At 50.8% G+C, this 20,043-nt stretch overlaps 1 protein-coding gene and 1 long non-coding RNA gene across 2 annotated transcripts; both read left to right on the forward strand.

Moving 5' to 3' along the window:
* The first annotated feature begins 8,159 nt into the window (after window positions 1-8,159).
* AP1S1 (adaptor related protein complex 1 subunit sigma 1) lies at window positions 8,160-18,927 on the forward strand. Its single transcript, XM_084763456.1, has 5 exons — window positions 8,160-8,300; window positions 11,519-11,697; window positions 12,817-12,925; window positions 16,423-16,560; window positions 18,137-18,927. The coding sequence occupies exons 1-5, from the start codon at window positions 8,298-8,300 to the stop codon at window positions 18,182-18,184; spliced, it is 477 nt and encodes a 158-aa protein (XP_084619582.1). The 5' UTR covers window positions 8,160-8,297; the 3' UTR covers window positions 18,185-18,927.
* Window positions 8,318-9,988, forward strand: LOC311587040. Its single transcript, XR_014775740.1, has 2 exons — window positions 8,318-8,659; window positions 9,847-9,988. It is a non-coding gene; the product is annotated as an uncharacterized lncRNA (long non-coding RNA).
* Window positions 18,928-20,043: the final 1,116 nt, after the last annotated feature.

Here is a 20,043-nt window from a genome sequence, read left to right on the forward strand (position 1 = left end):
ACACATATGCATACAGACAGCTCACATGCACACACCCATAGAAACGTGTACACAAATTACACATGTGAATGTAAACACACACATATATATACACACACACAACACACACACACACACACACACACACACACGAATACCTCTATTCTGGGTGATGGGGCTAAATGAAAATGCATGTGACAGCATCCCACAGGAGCCCCAAACCCAGCTGAAGCAATGCAGCTGACTCATATGCAGTCAGTGGAGAACACACAGGGAGGAAATTTACCAGGCAGCTCAGAAACCAGCTCTGAGTAACTAAGGCACAGCAGGAAAGCAGGGAGGGCGCTTAGAGAATTTCCAGGGCAGCAGAGGAACAGTGGTACAGATGAAGAACACTGCCCCCCCAGTACACCTGGGCCTCCCCACCCTTCCCCTCACTGTACCCCGATACCATCATCAGCACCACCACCACCACACCGACACCTCAGGGATAATTAATCTGAGCCACAATTACTCCCAACTGCCCACCGCATCAAACCCTCTGACTTCTCTGCACGACCTTCCCTTGCCTCACTCACTCCTAGACCAAAGTCCAGGCAGGCAGGTGCACGTGAGAAAGCACTGAGCTGCACAGAAGAAAGGGGTCCTGCTGAGCGGGGTGTGGTGGCACGCACCAGGACTTACGTGACTAAGATCTCATGATCTAGGTGGGCCTGATGGGCTGGCTTTTTGAGACCCCTGCCCCAAAAACAAAAACAAAACCCAAACAACAACAAAACTACCCACACAATTTTTAAAATGGCAAACAATGTCTTCAGAGGGCTTTAGAGTGTTCGCTTAGCATGCATGAAGGCCCAGGGTTCCATCCCTAGCATGGCATAAACCAGATGTGGTGGCTCACGCATGGAATCCCAGCACTGGGGAGGTAGAGGCAGCAGGATCAGAAGTTCAAGGTCTCACGCAGCTACATAACAAGTTTGAGATCAGCGTGGGCTACATGAGACCCCATTTCTTTGTTTTGTTTTGTTTTGTTTTGTTTTGTTTTTCGAGACAGGGTATCTCTGGGTAGCCCTGGCTGTCCTGTTTTGTAGACCAGGCTGGCCTCAAACTCACAGAGATCCGTCTGCCTCTGCCTCTTGAGTGCTGGGATTACAGGTGTGCGCCACCGTGCATGGCTGAGACCCCATTTCAAATAAAAGTAAATAGATAAATAAAATGACGTCATCAGAAACCCCTGACTAAGTGCTCTGGTTGGGACAGTGGTATCATCCCCACCCCCACCCCCCATGCTATCTCCTGTTGGTTTTATCTACACAGAAGGAGCCGGGTGCGCCCTCTCTCCCCTCTCCTCCAGTCTTCCCCTGGGAGATCATTTATCAGCTTAGGCCGGTTAGCTCGTCCTAGTCAACTCTCATGGTGTCTCTCCATTTCACCTTTGTACCTGGACGCACCTAAGTGGTCTCCTCGGTGACCTTCCAGCCCCTCCATCTTTGCTTTCCAGTCATCCTGCATATTACCAACTCTTTAGCCACGGATCCGTCTCCCTGGCTTCTCGCTGCTACTTTCATTAGGTGGCTCACGGGCTCCAGCAGCCATAACGACTCCCAACTGCCCACGGCAGGTCCTCCAAGCGCCAGCCACTTGTGTGGTCTCTACGTTCATTATTCACGAGCGATTAAGAGATCCAGACCAACATTTTTCTGTCATTCTACACGAGCAAACAAGCCTCCTCGCCTGTTTGTCTGTCTGTCTGTGTTTAAGATTTACTGTGCGTTCCTGCGTCTGTATGAGAGGGTGTGCAGGTACGTGCAGGTGCCCTACGTGATTGATTAAAGAAGCAGAATGAGCTAATGGGAGACTGAGCTATAAATAAATGCAGGCTTGTTGGAAGTGGCAGGGGAGGGGGAGGGGAAGGGAAGGGGAGAGGGCAGGGAGGTGGGGCAAGGCAAGGGTGGCAAGGGCGGTAAAGGACAACAGGGGCCAGTGAAACCAAAATGGCTGGTTTATATAGTGAGTCTCTGGGAGAGGGGAAGCCCCGCCCCTAGGTAGAGACCACGCCCTGCAGTGGGACCTAACACAAGGATGTAAGTGACCATCAGAATCCCAGGGGCTATGGTTGCAGGCAGCTGTGAGCCACCTTACACTGGTGCTGGGAATCAAACTCAGGTCCCCTGGAAGCACCCCTAGCCACCGAGCCACCCCTCTGGCCCTGGCTTCTTGACATTGTCTTTGTTGTTTGGTTTGTTCTGGATACAGATCTCATTAGTCCAAGCTGGCTTTGAACTCGCTACGCAGCCCCTAAGTACCTTGAACTCCTGAACCTCCCGCCTCTCCCTCCCGAGTGCTAGGCTTACAGGTGTGTGCCATCCCAGTTGCTTATCTTAGGCACCGAGGATGAAACCTGGAGTTTCCTGCTTATCAGCTAAGAACTCTCCCAAGCTGCACGCCAGCCTCAGGAGGGGAAACAGTTAATAGGGCTGTCCCCCTCACCTCCTGCTACACACCTCAGCGGGTCTTGCTGCTCTCTTCCCCTCTGCGGAAGTGGAAAAGCGAGACAGGCAACTACGCAGGGACAAAGCCCAGCTCCCACACCTAGCAAGCCAAGTCTGCAAAACCCATCTTCCCGACAATTCTTTTCAATTGCCTCTTTGCGGCAGTTAGGCAGACTGGCAGGAGGAATTATAGAAATTCTCGGCTTGCCAGGGAGTGTAGGGTGTCACACCTCTGGAGCTTCTAAACGTAGCAGGCTGTTGGCTAGCTCTCTTCCACCACCACCACTACCATGCCCACCCCCAATTGTTCATCTGTGTGTGCAAGAGAGAGAAAGTGTATGAGAGTGGGGGAGGGGTACACACACTCACCACGATATGAGTGGAAGTCAGAGAACTGTGTGTGGGAATTGTGTGCGTCCACACCTCTTTACTACAGAGAGGGGAGGAAAGGGAGAGTGCACAGGCCGGGTGATGGTGGTGCACACTTGCACACTTTTAACCCCAGCACCAGGGAGGTAGAGTTGGAGGCCAGCCTGGGTAGAGCGAGTTCCAGGACAGCCGGGGCTGCACAGTGAAACCCTGTCTTGAAAAACAGAGAGAGAGAGAGAGAGAGAGAGAGAGAGAGAGAGAGAGAGAGAGAGGGGGGGGAGGGGGAGGGGGAGGGGGAGGGGGAGGGGGAGGGGGAGAGGGAGAGGGAGAGGGAGAGAGAGAGAGAGAGAAAGCACTAAGTTTATTACTATTTATTCTTCCACTATGTGGGTGGGGATCAAACTCAGGCCATCAGGCAGGCTTGGCAGCAGGTGTGTTTATTCACCAAACCACCTTGCCAATCCTTTAAAAAAATGTTCTAATCTATTGTTTATTTACCTACCGTGTGAGTGTGTGTGCATCCGCGCATGCATGATTTTTCTGTATACTACGTGCGTACACAGTGCCCGGCCAGAGGGCATCGGATCCTGTAGAACTGAAGTTTCAGGTGGTTGTGAGCTACCCAACGTGGGAACCGGAACCCAAACCTGGATCCTCTGAAACAGCAGTAAGCACTCTTAACCACCGAGCCGTTCTTCAGTCCAACCCCGAGGGGTTTTTTTGTTTTTGTTTTTAATATAGAGATGGGAGCTGCATGGCTCACTCACGGTTGGACATCTTAAGAAGTAAAAGACAAGATTCCATGCCTTGGGAATTGGGTCCCTTTCTCACCAATCCACGATATTATATTCATACCAAAGAACAAGAAATGGTGGCAGCACATAAGACTTTACTAGCAGTTGCTTGAAGAACAAAGAAGAATAATAGCAACATTCGTTGCAGCTGATGATCAAGAAACAAAGCTGTTACTGGGCACAGCGCACACCTTTAATAAGCCCAGCGCTTGCGAAGCAGAGGCAGGTGGAGCGCTGTGAGTTCGAGGTCAGCCTAGTCTGCATAGCAAGTCCCAGGACAGTCGGGGATACATAATGAGATCCTGTCTAATAAAATACATGAGGATGATTAAAAAAAAAAAAATACAGGGTTGGAGAGATGGCTCTGCCACTGAGAAGACTCGTAGAGGACCCAAGTTCAGTTCCCAGCACCCACACTGGGAAGTTCACAAGTGCCCCTAACTCCAGCTCCAGGGGATCCCACAAACTCCTCTTGCCTCCAGGGGGTATCCATACTCACACGTGCCTACCCACATACATACACAGACAGACAGACAGACAGACAGACAGACAGACAGACACATGCGCGCACATACACACACAATTGAAAAATAAAAACAAATGTTTTAAAAAACAAAGAAATATGCCAGGTGTGGTGGGGCACGCCTTTAATCCCAACACTTGGGAGGCAAAGGTTGGTGGATGTCTGTGAGTTCGAGGCCAGCCTAGTCTACAAAAGCGAGTCCAGGGTAGCCAAGCCTACACAGAGAAACCCCGTCTCAAAACAAAAACAAAGAAATACAGTTGTTCCCTGCTCGCATCCTAATTTGGTTATGGTCTCTAGTTTCAGTTCCTGAAAGCCAACCTTGACCCAAACATTTTAAGTAGAAAATATACAGAAGTAAACAAATTACAAGCTTTCTATTTATTTTTTAATCAGACATGTATTTACATATTCGTTTCCTTCCACTTCCTGGGTCCCAGGAGTCAAACTCAGGTCAGGTTTTAGAGGCAGGTGCCTTCACCTCCTGAGCCATATCTTTGGTCTTTCGGTTTTTTGATTGACAGGGTCTCCTGTACCTGGGCTAACCTCGACCTGGCTCTGTAGAGGGGAATGACTTTTAACTCCTGATCCTCTTGCCTCTACCTCCTAAGGGCTGGGCCCACAGGGGTTCGCTACCACACCCAATTTAGAAGCCAGGGTTTCACACAGGGTAAGCAAGCACTCTACCAGATGAGCGACATCGCCAGCCCCAGCTCATGAGCTGTAAATTGCATGCCATTCTTTTTTTTTTTTTTTTTTTTGGTTTTTCGAGACAGGGTTTCTCTGTGTAGCCTTGACTCTCCTGGACTCGCTTTTGTAGACCAGGCTGGCCTCGAACTCACAGTGATCCGCCTGCTTCTGCCTTCCGAGTGCTGGGATTACAGGAGTGCGCGCCACCAACTCCTGGCCTGCATGCCACTCTTACAGAGTGCCCCGCAGTCCCAAATCCCCTTTGTCCAATACTCACACATTAATTACTTAGAAAGCATCCTATTGGTCAGATTGAGGGGTCTTGTGTTCAAATACCCCATACTTTGCTGAATAACTCTAAAGTGCAAAAGTAATAAGGGTGGCTGGGCACAGTGGCACAGGCTTGTGACCCCAGCACTCGGGAGGCAGAGGCAGGTGGATTTCTGTGAGTTCGAGGCCAGCCTGGTCTACCAATAGAGTCCAGGACAATCAAGGCTACACAGAAAAAGCCTGTCTTGAAACTCCCCGCTTCCCACCAAAAAAAAAAAAGTAGTGAAGGTGGTGACTCCATTACTATACATTGTTAAAAAATCGTTATAGGGCCGGGCTTGGTGGCCCATGCCTTTAATCCCAGCACTTGGGAGGCAGAGGCAGGCGGATCGCTGTGAGTTCGAGGGCCAGCCTGGTCTACAAAGGGAGTCCAGGACAGCTAAGGCTACACAGAGAAACCCTGTCTCAAAAAAACTAAATAAATAAATAAATATCGTTCTATTTCAAATAATTTGGATTTTAATTTTTTATTATTTTTATTTATATGTGTATATGCAGATGCACAGTTGCTCCTGAAGACCAGAAGAGGGTGTTGGATCCCTGGAGCTGGAATTACAGGCCCTGGTGAGTCACCCCATGGGGGATGCTGGGAACTGAATTAGGGTCTGCTCCAAGTGCTGTGCCTGCCCTTGACTGCTAAGCTATCTCTCCAGCTCCTAATAGTAGCTTTGTTCCTAAGGGTCATTCTGTGCATAATTTATAAATTAAACTCTCTCGTGGTTATAGGAAAACTTCAGTTTCACCCAGCCTGAGGCTTCAGAAGTCCGCTGAGGGTCTTGGGATGCAATCTCCCAAGGATAAAAGGGGACGGTGGTACTAATCTTTCAGTCTAACAAAATGTGAGTGGATTAAAGGCACGCGCCAAGATTTATTTATTTATTTTGTATACAAGTGTTCTGCCTGCATGGACGCCTGCACACCAGAAGAGGGCACCAGATCTCATTATAGATGGTTGTGAGCCACCACGTGGTTGCTGGGAATTGAACTCAGGACCTCTGGAAGAGCAGCCAGTGCACTTAACCTCTGAGCCATCTCTCCAGCCCCCTTGTTTGGCTCTTTTCCCCTTACATAGTTTCTTAGCCCAGACTGTGTGAACTTGCTATGCAGCCATGATAACTTTGAACCTTGATCCTGATCTGTCTGCTTCTATCTTTCCAGTTCCAAATTCCAGTATTACAGGTGTATACCACTACCTCCAGTTATATACCTACACAGTGTGTGTGTGTGTGTGTGTGTGTGTGTGTATGTGTGTGTGTGTGGTATGGTTCTGCTCTGTAGCCCCAAAGCTGGTTATGACCTTTTGTTCCCTTGTGCCACAGACTCCCCAGGGCTGGGATTACAGGTCTGCTTCACCACATTCAGCTCTCAAGCCTCACCTTCCATTTAGTTTTGGCTTCTTGTTTGCTTGACAGGATGTCACGTTTATAGTCTAGCTAGCTGTAGCCTTCCGGTGTGGGGGTTACAAGCACCCTAAGTTACCCCTTTAATGCTCTAAGATCTTCTTCATTTCTTCCCCTTCCTCCTTAATTTACAATTTCCTCCCCTTCTTTATATTCCTATTACAGGAATTTTTTTCCAGCTATTATTAAATCCTCAGTTTCTACATATTTTGCTTGCTTTAAAATAGTATTGTGGTGGCACACGCCTTTAATCCCAGCACTCTGGGAGGCAGAGGCAGGTGGATCTCTGTGAGTTTGAGGCCAGCCTGGTCTGCAAAGCAAGTCCAGGACATCCAAGGCTGTTACACCGAGTAACTCTATCTAAAAAAAAACAAAAAAAACCCAAGTTCTCAATAAATACTTAAGCATTGTATTGTTTTAGGGCATTTTTTGTTTGTTTGTTTGGTTGTTGTTGTTTGTTTTTTGAGATAGGGTGTCTCTGTGTAACAGCTCTAGCTGTCCTGGAACTCGTTCTGTAGTCCAGGCTGGCCTCGAACTCATGAAGATCCGCCTGTCTCTGCCTCCCAAGTGCTGGGATTAAAGGCGTGAGCCACCAACCACCGCCCAGCCGGGTGTTTTTTGTTTTGTTTGGGTTTTTTTTGTTGTTGTTGTTTTGTTTTTTTGTTTTTGTTTTTAGTTTTTGAGACAGGGTTTCTCTGTGTAGCCTTGGCTGTCCTGGACTTGCTTTGTAGACTAGGCTGGCCTCAAACTCACAGTGATCCACCTGCCTCTGCCAACCGGGTGCTAGGATTAAATTAAGGTTACATTTCATATATGTATTCTGTGTTGGGTGGGGCTATGTGAGAGGGGTATGCAGGTCAGAGGATAGCTTGGAGGAATCAGTTTTCCCCTTCCACCTTGTGGGTTTGTGGCAGTAGCTTTGTAGTCGGAGTCATCAGAGCGCACTGTTTTGTTTCATTTTGTTTTGTTTGAGACGGGCTTTCTTGTAGCCTTGGGTGGTCTCAGTCATGCCACAGTACCTGATGCTGAACTTGAACTACTGTTGCTCTTGTCTCTCTGCCGTCCAAGTGTAGGAAGCGTGTGCTCCACCACACTTGCCCAGCTTGTTTTACGGACAGGACCTTGCTATGTAGCTCTGAACTGTTCTTGAACTTTTGATTCCCCTAGCTTCCGTCCTAGATTTCGCTCATGCTGCCCCATCACCACCCTTTGATGTTTCTGCATCCTTCTTTCTTTCTTTCATACCATTCCCACCTTGCTCCCTCTTCAGTGCTCAGTTCCCTGCACCATTCCATCCCTACCTCTTCATAAACTCTAAAGATCGGGGCATCCACCTCTCACCCTTTTCCCGCCTTTTTCCCCCCACAAATGCTGCAAAGCTCCAGGCCCTCATTGTCCTCTGCCCCCTCCCTTCCCATCCTCCAATCAACCCACCAAGACAGCCTTGTTACCATGACGACCGAGCTTCTGCAAAGCTGAAGTCAAGGACCTGGTTGCCATGGTTTCCGCTTCTCCGCCTCCAGCCCCGCCCGCGCGCAAGGTGGGAGGGGCGGTGCGCTCCAGCGTTAGCGCCTGCGCAGTGCGGCCGCTCGAGGGCGCCGGCGAGGCCGGGGGGGCGGGGCTTCAAGCGGAGAGGGAGGGAAAAGAAAAGAATCCGACCGGGAGTGGAGCAGGCTTGTACGGTGGCCGGAGAGGGACGCACCGGGCCGGAGGCTGCAGGATGGTAGGCTGTGTGGAGAGGGAGGGGACGGGGACCCGAGAGGCGTGGGCTGTACCTGCGGGGGTCCGGAGGGGGCCTGCCTTTGGTGGGAGCCGCCCTGTCTTCCATATGGTCCGCTAAGGATCCACTTCCCGGATCCTGCTGGGGAGAGCTGACCTCGGAAGCTGGAAATGGCACTCGGGACAGGGGCGGGGAGGAGTTTCCTTGGTTGGGAGACAGGGGACTGGAGCTGAAAGGTGGCGGGACTGTCCCGAGCCTGAGAAGCGCTTGGGACTCGGGGATCGGTCCCAGAGACCCTCGGTCACTGCCGCAGAGAAGCCACGGGAAGAGAGAGGCGCCGGGGTCACTCGGGATGGTCGCAGGTCACCGAATCCCCTCCCCATGAGGCCCACACTGGAGCCCGTGGAGAGCTCGGCGTGGGAGGGGACAGTTTCCGGGTCTCTGGAGTGAACCTCCTGTCTGGGTTCCTTGACAGAGCTCGCTCGGGAGTTCTAGCTCAGGGGGACTCTAGGGTTTGCAGTCGGGGGGCGGGGGGAGCCAGGCTCTGGAAGACTCCCTGACTTTGGCACTCCCAGCTCGCCACCCTCTTCAGTCCATTTTCTTTTCCGGCACCCAGGCCTTCCTTTCATCTTCCTGCTGTAGTTGTCGCCCCCTTTTCTTAGCCGTGCTCAGTTCTTTACCTTACCAATCCCCCTAACAAAAAACTCAATAGTTTTTTTGGGGAGGATTTTTGTCCCTTTTAATTTAACCTACTAACCTGGAAGTGCGGCACACACCTACATATTCCCACCTGGGAAATGTCCACAGAGCTGTCTGCTGGGAATTGAGTTCAGGTTATGGAGTCGGGAAACCTCCGCAACTGGAAAAAACTAGGTCCATGAAGCAACGAGGACCCAGCTTGCTCTTTATTCCACGGACATTGCCTAGGAGAGCCATCCTGGCTGACTGGGCCCCATGTGAGGGGACTGCGTGATCAGGCACTTGGTGTCTGGGAAGAAAGGTCAGGCCTCAGAGTGCACACCTGTTACCCCGCACTGCCGGAGGCAGAAGCAGGAGGATCAGAAAACTAAGGGCAGCCTTGGCTACGTAGGGCATGTGGGTCAGCCTAAGCGCCACGAAACACTGTCCCAAAACAGAAAGAGAAAGAAAAGAGGGCCCGAGAGGTGGCTCAGCTTGTACAGGTAGCTGACAGCCTGAGTTCAATCCCAGGAACCCACGCGGTGGAAGGAGAAAACGAGCTCTACAAAGTTATCCTCTGACTTTCCAGTACCAAGTGCAGGTCGATGTATGTACAGTGTACAGAGAAGAATCTCAGCAAGCCTGGGACTGGCATTAAGAGGCCATATTGAGTCAGGGGCATCTGAAGGCTTATGGCAGGATGAGGTAAGAGACCCAACATCTGTGAGACATGGGGTCTTGAAGGACCATAAAGAGAACTGCCGCCTGCTGACCTCAGCTTATCACGAGGCTGGGCACTTTCCCGTGGAAAACAAGAAATAAAACAGGAGGTCAGAGCCAGGAATGGTGGCACACACACCTTTAATCCCAGCACTCAGGAGGCAGAGGCAAGAGGATCTCTGTGAGTTCGAGGCCAGCCTGGTCTGCAAAGCAAGTCCAGGACAGCCAGGACTACAAGAGAAACCCTGTCTCGAAAAACCATAAAGAGAAAGAAAGAAAGCAAGCAAGAAAGAGGAGGTGAGGGGATAATAGCAACACCTAGCATGTTATAGGGCCTACTGTGTGCCAGGCACTCTCATAAATGAACTCATGTAAGAATTCCTTAAGAAAAGAGGAGTGGAGAGATGGCTTAGCCATTAAGAACACTTGCTGCTCTTCCAGAAGACCCAAGTCCAGTTCCCAGCACCCATGTCAGGCACCTCACAACTTTAACCGCAGATGCAGCAGGGCCTCCATGGAGCCCACCCGTGTGCACATAGCTACTATATAGACAGACAGCATAATTACAAATAATATTTTAAAAAAAAACGGGCTGGAGAGATGGCTCAGTGGTTAAGAGCATGTGTCACCCTCACGGAAGACCTGGGTTTGCTTCCCATCACCCACATGGAGGCTCACAACCATCTCTAACTCCCGTTCTGGGGGATTCAGCCAGTGTGCATATGGTGTACATACATCTATGCGTGTAAATATACACATAAAGTAAAGTCTTTAAGAAATAGGAAAAAAGCTGGGCCTGATGGCACACACCTTTAATCCCAGCACTTGGGAGGCAGAGGCTGGTGGATCGATGTGAGTTCGAGGCCCGTCTGGTCTCCCTGCGAGTCCAGGACAGCCAAGGCTACACAGAGAAATCCTGTCTCGCAAAATGAAAAAGAAAAAAAAGAAAGAAAGAAAGAAAAGAAACTGAGGTTCAAAAACAAATTAATATGTTACAAAGCCGGTAAGATAGCTCAGTAGGTAATAGCACCTGCTGCCAAGACTTGAGTATTTGAATTTCATCCCTGGAGCTCACATGGTAGAAGCAGAGAGCCAGTTTCCTAAAGTTGTCCTCTGACCTACACACACACACACACACACACACACACACACACAAATAAGTGTAGTAAAATGTTTCTATGTTTGAGCCAAGCGGTGGCGAATGCCTTTAAACCCAGCACTCAGGAGGCAGAGGCAGGCGGATCACTGTGAGTTCGAGGCCAGCCTGGTCTACAAAGGGAGTCCAGGACAGCCAAGGATAACAAAGAGAGACCCTGTCTGGAAAAACGGAAAAAAGAAGAAGAAGAAGAAGTTTGTGCCTTTGTTTTAGCATATGTGGGGGGAGGGGTGCTTGCCACAGCACAGAGGACAAGTCCTGGGGAGTCAGTTCTCTCCTATAATGTGGAACGTGGGTATTGAACTCAGGTCTTTGGGCTTGCAACCAATCACCTTAACTAATGTAGCTATCTTGCTGGCCTGGTATAAATTAATTTGCCTGAGGCCATACTCAGCCAGTAGAGCCAGGATTTGAACAAAATCACAAGCATATAATCTTTGGCTTTCCCTAAAGCAAAACACTCCTAGCCGTGGCTCACTTTTTTCATCCCGGCAGTAGGGAGGCAGAGGCAGGCCCTCCTTCCTGTGGGGACACCCAGCGTTGACAGCTAGGACAGGATTTTTGAAGACAGCGATGACTAGTGATGAATTGGCTCTGTATGTTTGCTCAAGAAAAGAGGCTCCCGACCATTCTCTGCCCCTCAGCTCTGGCCCTTCCTCCCTTCCAGATGCGATTCATGCTACTGTTCAGCCGGCAGGGAAAACTTCGGCTGCAAAAGTGGTACCTGGCCACTTCAGACAAGGAGAGGAAGAAGATGGTCCGAGAGCTCATGCAAGTCGTTCTGGCTCGAAAGCCCAAGATGTGCAGCTTCCTGGAGTGGAGGGATCTCAAAGTTGTCTATAAGAGGTGATACTCAGGTCCTCTTTTAAAAAGATGCGCATGGAGTTCACAGTTCACAGAGGCCCAAAATGGCTGAAAAGCAACTCTGTCTGAAATCAAGAAGAGTGAGGAGCTGAGGCATCTATAGGATGGTCATAAATGCCCTCCTCTTTTACTGTCCTAGTTCACCTTGAAGTGGTCCTTCCCGCTGGGGATGTACCTCCACTCCTAGAGTGCTTGCCTCGCATGCTCAAGGCCGTGGGTTCGATCCCCAGCTTGACATAAACCAGGTGTGATGGCACGTGCCTGTAATCCCAGCACCTGGGAAATGGAGGCAGCATTTCCTCCTGGAGGTCCTCCTTAGCTTCCTACTGAATTTGAAGCCAGCCTGGGTTTAGTCACTCAAAAAAAAAATTAAGAATTAAAAAAAGAAAGAAAGAGAGGCAGAGTGAGAGTGGTGACGTATGCCTTTAATCCCAGCACTTGGAAGGCAGAGGCAGGTGGGTCTACAAACTGAGTCCAGAACAGCCAAGGCTACACCCAGAAACCCTGTCTCTTAGGGAGAGCAAAACAAGACAAACAAACCAAACAAAACCAGGAGGCAGAAGCAGGTAGATCTCTGTGCTTTCCAGTCTAGCTATCTACCATGTAATAAATTCCAGGCCAACTAGGGTTGCATAGTGAGACCATGTTTCAAAAAGAAAGAAAGAAAAGAAAAAGAAATTATTGTTTGCCACCTCGTTTTCTGGCTTGGCATCTTGCATGTGCAGGAAGACTTACCTGCCCAAAACTCTGGGTCCACTCTGGTCTCATTCACCATACTGAACCCCGCCCCCACTTTCCCCAATACACATGCCCACATTCCCACATCCCGACCAGTTTCTTGTGCTCTGAGCATGTAAGCTGGCTCAGATTTATGCTGAGTCGAACCAAGCGGGTCAGAGGGCAAGAAGGAGTGGAAACGCATCCTGTGTGTTTCCCGAAGCGTGCTCACAGAAAGTGTCAGCCTTTGTACCCTCTGTCCCCGACCCCCCCCCCCCACCTCCTGCAGGTGGGCAGGCTGAGCCTGGCACTCCAGGGTCGCCCCACCCACCCACCCCCAGAAGCCAGCTCCTAACTGTGCCTCCTCACGGGCTCTCCCCTCAGATACGCAAGTCTCTATTTCTGTTGCGCCATCGAAGGCCAGGACAACGAGCTGATCACACTGGAGCTGATCCACCGATACGTGGAGCTTTTGGACAAGTACTTCGGCAGCGTAAGTCTCCCCGCGCGAGCCCCTGTTGCCCTGCCAAGCCTTCCGACAGACTCACCCAGCCCTTGCCCTGGAAGTCGCAGTGGGGAGGTAGTGTCGGGCCACCAGAACTGTGATTAATCCCCGCCCCCCCTTTTAAGCTCTAAGCCTATTAGCTGTGGCCCTTAATCAGCTTGGGGGCATGCCCCGGGCAGTCAAGCTCCTGCTCAGCCACATGAGGTGGAGCGGGTGGCAGTAGAAGGAGAGTGGCATTGAGTGTGGGCAGAGACCAACTTCTCATTTTGTCACTGGTTCCTGCCCAACCTTAGCGTTGTCTCGGACTATTCTGGAAGATCTGTATGTCCGTGTATGTGTTGTGTCAGTGTATGCATGTGTGCATGGAGAGGCCAGAGGTCACACTCATGTGTTCAGGTGCCCTCCACTCCACTTTGGTGCGGTCTCTTTTCTTTTTCTTTCTTTCTTTTTGAGGATCTCACTGTGGGCCAGAGAGGTGGCTTAGTGGTTAAGAGCCCTGACTGCTCTTCCAGAGGACCCAGGTTCAGGTCCCAGCACCCACCTGGCAGCTCACAACTGCATGTAACTCCATTTCCAGGAGATCTGACACCCTCACACAGACAGACATGCAGGCAAAACACCAATGCACAAAAAAAGAAAAATAAATAAACGGCTATTGCAGGTCTCACTGTGTAGCTCTGGCTGGCCTAGAACTTGCTATTGTAGCCCAGGCTGGCTCCAGCCTCCAGAGATCTATCTACCTGCCTCTGCCTCCTGAGTGCTGGGATTAAAGGCCTGTGTCAGAGATTTGTTTTATTATATATATGTGTCTTTCTAGATACCTACAGGTGCCTGTGGGGGTCAAAAGAGAAGCAGGCCCAGCCTGGTCTACAAAGCAAGTCCAGGACAGTCACGGCTACACAGAGAAACCCTGTTTTGAAAAACCAAAAAACAAACAAACAAACAAAAAAGATAAGAGGGCATGGGGCTGGAGCCACAGGTGCTTGTGGGCTTCCTCACATTGGTGTAGGGAACTGGACTCCGGTCCTCAAGACGTACATCCTCTTAACTACCAAGTCGTTCCTCCAGCCCGCACCTTGGTGCTTGCTTATTGGACTTGTGAGGCGTATGTTAGCCGAGGCAGGGTTAGCTGAGGCAGGGTTAGCTGAGGCAGGGTTAGCTGAGGCAGGGTTAGCTGAGGCAGGGTCTCTCACTGGAGGCTCCTTGGTTCAGCTCAGGCATCTGCTGGTCTCCACCTCCCCAGGACTTGGGTTATAAGAAGCTTCATCACCTTTAGCCTTTTTCACATGGGTCCTGGGCACCCAGCTCCCCAGGCATGAGACAAACACAAGATACACGTACATCCATGCCGGCAAAAACACTCATACACATAAAAACAAACAAACAAAGAAAATCTAAAAGATTAAAAAAAAAAAACGATACCTCAACCTCCCCAAGATGCAGGATGAACATACCTGGCGTGTGGCCTGCATTTTGCCAGATGCTTCAGACCTTAGCTGCAGGATAGAAATGCCTCTGTAGTGGGTAACGCCATCAACGATGTGCACGGCCCAGTCTGGTTTTCCTTTTAACTGATTATTTCTTTGGCATTACCAAGGGTAATGCCACTCTGTGCTCTGCCGTAGGCTACATCCTTGTTATTCTTTTTTCGTTTTGCTTTTGTTTGTTTGTTTGTTTGCTTTTCGAGACAGGGTTTCTCTGTGTAGCTCTGGCTGTCCTGGAATCACTCTGACCTCGAACTCACATGCATCCATCCGCCTGCCTCGGCCTCCTGAGTGCTGGGATGAAAGGCGCGCGCCACCGCCACCCAGCTTCTTTTTCATCTTTATGACAGAGCAGCATGTGTGTCACCTAAGCTGGTCTGCGGCTCACTGTCCAGCTGAGGGTGACTCTGGACTTCTGCTCTCACCTCCCAAAGTCAGTGATCCATTGCTGTGAAGAGACATCGTGACCAAGGCAACTCTCATAAGAGAAAGCATTTAACTGGGGCTGGCTTACAGTTTCAGCAGTCCAGTCCAGCTGGGGAACAAGGCAACATGGAGAAGTAGCTGAGAGCTAGCTGTGCCATGATCCCTAGGTAGAAAGAGGAGAGACTGTGGGTTCCAGCATCACGGGCTTTTGAAACCTTAAGGCTCACCTCCCAGTGACACACCTCCTTCTAAAAGGCCACGCCTCTTAATCCTTCTAATCCTTTCAAACAGTCCACTCCCTGGTGACTAAGCATTCAAATATATGAGCCTATGGTGTCCATTTGTTGTTGTTTGTTTTTCGAGACAGGGTTTCTCTGTGTAATAGCTCTGGCTGTCCTGGACTCCCTTTGTAGACCAGGCTGGCCTTGAGCTCAATGCTGAGATCACAGGCATGCACCACCACGCCTGGCCTGAGGGGCATTCTTATTCACCCCACCCAAGCAAGCATTCAACCAACCGAGGTACAGTCCCAGCCTGAGTTGGTTGATTGACTGAGTGATTGATTGATTAATTGATTGATTTTATGATACTAGAGACTGCATGAAGGCATCATATAGCAAGTTACTTTGTGCTCGACCACTGAGCTATATCCCCAGCTCCATTTTTCACTTTTTTTTTCCAAGACAGGGTCTCTCTGTGTAGCCTTAGCTGTCCTGGACTTGCTTTGTAGACCAGGCTGGCCTCAAACTCACAGCGATCCCCCTGCCTCTGCCTCCCAAGTACTGGGACTAAAGGTGTGCGCCAACCACTCCTGGCCTCACTTTTTATTTTGACCTTCAACCCACTCCATAGCCCAGGAGGCTAGCTTCTGCCTCAGCTTCCTGAAGAGCTGAGATAAGAGACCTGCACCACCCCCACGTGCCATTTGGGGTTCTGTGGTTTGCTCTTCATCTCCCCAAATGGTCAACATTGCCATCCTCATTTTTTGGATAGGGAAACTGAGGCTCGGAGACATTCCACGATGCACACAACAAATTGCATATTAGCAAAGGTCACCTTGGGTCTTCTAAAGTAAAGACCAAGAACCTCTCCTTTGCCCAAGGGTGCCTAGGGTAGAGGCTAGCCCAGACTTCTGTTTCCTGAACCAGAAGATGGAACAATACAAGGGGGAACAAGCATGGTGGCTTATGCCTATAATCCCAGCACCCAGGCCCAGGCAGGAAGATTGGGACCTGAAGGCCAGCCTGGGGGGTGGGAAAGGCCAAAGTGCTGAGGGTTAAGGGCTGGGAGGATCTACGAGTCACTGAAGGAACTCACTGTGGGGCTAAGTGTGCCATTCAGTTGGTAGAGCATTTGCCTTGCATGTCCAGAGCCCTGTACCACATAAAAACGGTGTGGAGGCACATGCTTATAACCCCAGAATTTGGGCGGTGCGGGCAGGAAGGTCAGTTCAAGGACAGCTTCAGCTATCTAGTGACTTTAGGATAGCCTGGACTACACGAGGCTGCCTGGGGACATGAAGCAGAAGGAAGGAGGCTGGGGCACTCCTTGACGTTCAGCTCTACCTCCTCCTAGGTGTGCGAGTTGGACATCATCTTCAACTTTGAGAAAGCCTACTTTATCCTGGATGAGTTTCTGATGGGCGGGGACGTCCAGGACACCTCCAAGAAGAGTGTGCTTAAGGCCATTGAGCAGGCTGACCTGCTGCAGGAGGTACGAGCCAGGGACAGTGAGGAGGAGGAGGAGCATTACTGCGGCTGAGGGCGTTCCCCATCCCTCGGACACCCTGCCTGTCAATGTGTGGGTCTGGCCCCCGTCACACCCCACTGTCTAACTTGTCCTGAGTTCTGAACCCCAGGAGGAGGAGGTGTGCGGGCTCATCACTCACTGTACCAGTTGTCCCTTCTTTCGTTCCAAGCTCTGTCCCCTCCCCAAGGCTCAGGATGCCCTTATTCTGGCCCAGCTGCCTTTGATTTAATGATTCTCTTGATGATAAGGGTTGTTTAGAGAATCAGAGGCTGGTTTACGGTAGATTAGCCTTTTCTTCCTTGCTTTATATCTATTGTGTCTATATTCATCTCTCTCTCTCTCTCTCTCTCTCTCTCTCTCTCTCTCTCTCTCTCTCTCTCATGGAGGCTAGGGCCTTGATCCCTACTTTGCATGTCTGTTTGTAACATGGGGGTGGGGGTGGGGGATGCATGTGTATGTGGAGGCCAAAGGTTGAAATTTGGTCCTTCAGTCATTCGCTCCCTTATTTTTTCAGTCTCACATTGAACTTAGAGCTCATCCGTTCAGCCAGGCTGGTGGGCCATTGAGCTCCAGGGATCTGCCTGTCTCAACTCCCTCCCCACAAGTGCTTGGATTAAAGACCCACACCTCCATGCCAGGCTTTTATGAGGTTGCTCGGGGGTCTGAACTCAGGCCCACGTGCTTACAGGACTGAGCAGTCTCCCCAGCCCCCCCTAATCCTCACATATAACATGTATACACACATACACCCTTCCCGCTGTTGCTCAGGAGCTAACATCTGTGGGGACCTGGGGCAGGCCTGGAGGGCATCGGCTAGCTCGCCCCTGTTATTTGGCACCCCTACCCTCTCCTCATTCCCGCTTGTCCCCTCTCTGCTGTGCTACTGCTGAGCCTTGGTGCAGGGAGATGAGTCACCAGGACTCTGCAGTGACAAGCAAGCCAGCTTGAGCTGGCTCTGAGGAGGGTGAGAGTTGGGGGTGATGAGAGAGGTCACCTGTATAAGGGGACAAACAGCAGAATGAAACTCTAGGTCACCCCACTGGCCCAGTTTCCCTTCACCCCCTGTCACACACATACACACACATGCAGACGCATGTGTGTCCCCCGTGGTTACTAAACTCAAGTGACTCATCACTCTGAAGTCTACCTCCCCTTCTGTGAGGATCCTGGTACCAATGTCTTACTGCTTTCCTCACCCTGAAAGACACAGGCCAAGTGTCCACACTGTCTACTACCCCCGGGCAATCAGGGTTCCTCCTGCGTCAGCTTCATGCTTCTTGCCCATGGGTTCTGAGGCTGCACACCCGCTCCCCAAGTTCCGAGCTTTAGAGTCTGGGCCATGATGAACTTGACCTCCCCGCCCCCCCCCACCATCACTGTGCGTGCTGGGAGTGGTGTCATGGGGCCTGGAGCTTACGGCACTCGGCCTCGGGCTCACAGTAGCTTCTCTTCCCCGACCCGGTGTGTGTCTGTGCCTCCTTCATCTCGCCCACCCTGTCTGCCCTTCCCTGTGTCTCTGCGTCACCCTTGTCTGTCTCAGGAGGATGAGTCGCCGCGAAGTGTCCTGGAGGAGATGGGCCTGGCATAGCCCCACCCGGGGGTTGCCCTGTGGAAACGGGGAAGCCAAGATCAGAGACAGCACTTGCGGGCTGTTTCTCCCGCCTCTCCCCCGTGCCCCATCTCTTAGTGGGCCCGGCTGCTTTTCCTTAGCCGCCTCACCTTCTTTAGAAGGAGCTGTGGCTCCAGCCCTTCATTCAAACATTCCCTCCCTCCTCCACCCTCCACCTTCCCCCAATGAAGGCTTTAGGAGCTAGAAGACAGAAAAATGTGACCCGGATGGATGGATGGGGGGGTGCTAAGTGGCTTTCACTCCCCTCCAAAGAACCAACGTTGACCCCAGCCGTTCCCCGTGCCTCCACGTTCCCCTTGTCCTTTATTGCTGTAAATATATAAATATGTCAGGTTAAAGGGAAAAGGTTTCCAGGGCTCTTTTCTCCCCTCTGCCCCAAGGCCTACCTCCACTCCCCCGTAGCCAGCCAGGGCAGCTTCTCTGCCTGGGAGAGGTTTTTCCCTCTCCAGCCCCCACTTCCTCCTGGGCTCCAGGGTCCAGCCAGAGCCAGGGAAGGAACCACCACGGAGTTAATGTTTTTCTAACCTTGCCACTTGGAGGGAAGGGAAGGTTGGGGGAAGGGCCTGCTTTCTGGGACACCGGCCCTGTCTCCCTTCCTGCAGTCCACATTGTGGGTGTGGCAGGAGCCAAGTGGGTGGGGCGGGCCAAGTGGCTGCCTTTATTTCCTTTCTTCTGAAATAAAAGGAAAAAGTGTTTCTGGACTTGGCTTGCCTGTGGTTTTGTTGGAAAAACTGGTATCCACCCTGAGGTCAAGGGCAGCTTCCTGCTAGTGTCTTCCTGGGACCTGGGTCTTTGTACTTGGGGAGAAAAGCTAAACATAAAAGATGCCCAGTTGGAGCCGAGCATGGTGGTGCACGCCTTTAATCCCAGCACTCGGGAGGCAGAGGCAGGCGGATCGTTGTGAGTTCGAGGCCAGCCTGGTCTACAGAGCGAGTCCAGGACAGCCAAGGCTACACAGAGAAACCCTGTCTCAAAAAATCAAAAAAAAAAAAAAAAAAAAAAAAGATGCCCAGTTGGATGTCAGAGAGAGTCAGGTTTTGTTGTTTTCTTGTTTTGTTTTGTGTGGTAGGATAATCAAACCCATGGCCTTGTGCATTCGAATTTTTTGTTGTTGTTGTTTTGTTTTGTTTAAGATGGCTTTGCTGCATAGCTCTCAATACCTGGAACTCAGGGATGGTCTCTACCCTTACCTCCAGGATGCTGGGATTACAAGCATGTGCCAACAACACTCTCAACCCAGCAGATGCTTTTGAAGTTTCTTTACACTTTGAAACTGGCTCTCATGTAGTCTAAGCTGGTCTCAAACTCACAGTGCATGGGAGGATAGCCATGAATTTTCTGACCCTCCTGCCTCTACCTTCAGGGCTGTTGAAATCACAGCTGTGCACCAGCACATCCCAATTTATGAAAGGCTTCATACACGTGTACAAAGTTGGGCAAGCACTGGGCCACCTGAGCCACATGGCCAGCCACAAGAGCTGATTCTGATTCTGTGGTACTAGGAATCTGAACCCAGGGCCTCTTGCATTCTGGGTCAGTGCTCTTAATAAGTGTGTCCCATGCACTACAGAAGGGTTATTCTGGAAGGTGCAAAGTAGCCACTGCTTGTCTGGGATTGGAAGTTGAACTGAGTGTCTTCTGCTCTGTCTGGTGGCCCTGCCCCAAAGAATTTTACACACTGCCTGGGACTACACATCACCAGGGAAGAACGGGACCTAAAGTCATAGGATCTGTCTTCTAAGATGTCCGTGTGGAAGATTCTGTTTGCTTCATTTAGTTTTGTTTGGAGAGGTAATGGAGAAGAAATGGCTAAAGGC

The sequence above is a fragment of the Acomys minous genome (genome assembly GCF_964271855.1).
Source record: "Acomys minous genome assembly, chromosome: 16".
Taxonomy (NCBI): Eukaryota; Metazoa; Chordata; class Mammalia; order Rodentia; family Muridae; genus Acomys; species Acomys minous.

Excerpts from the sequence above, each read along its gene's own strand:
- AP1S1 (XM_084763456.1), top strand. Across the intron at positions 11,698-12,816 it reads CTCAAAGTTGTCTATAAGAG|ATACGCAAGTCTCTATTTCT; the intron begins GTGATACTCAGG and ends CTCTCCCCTCAG. Across the intron at positions 16,561-18,136 it reads AGGCTGACCTGCTGCAGGAG|GAGGATGAGTCGCCGCGAAG; the intron begins GTACGAGCCAGG and ends TGTCTGTCTCAG.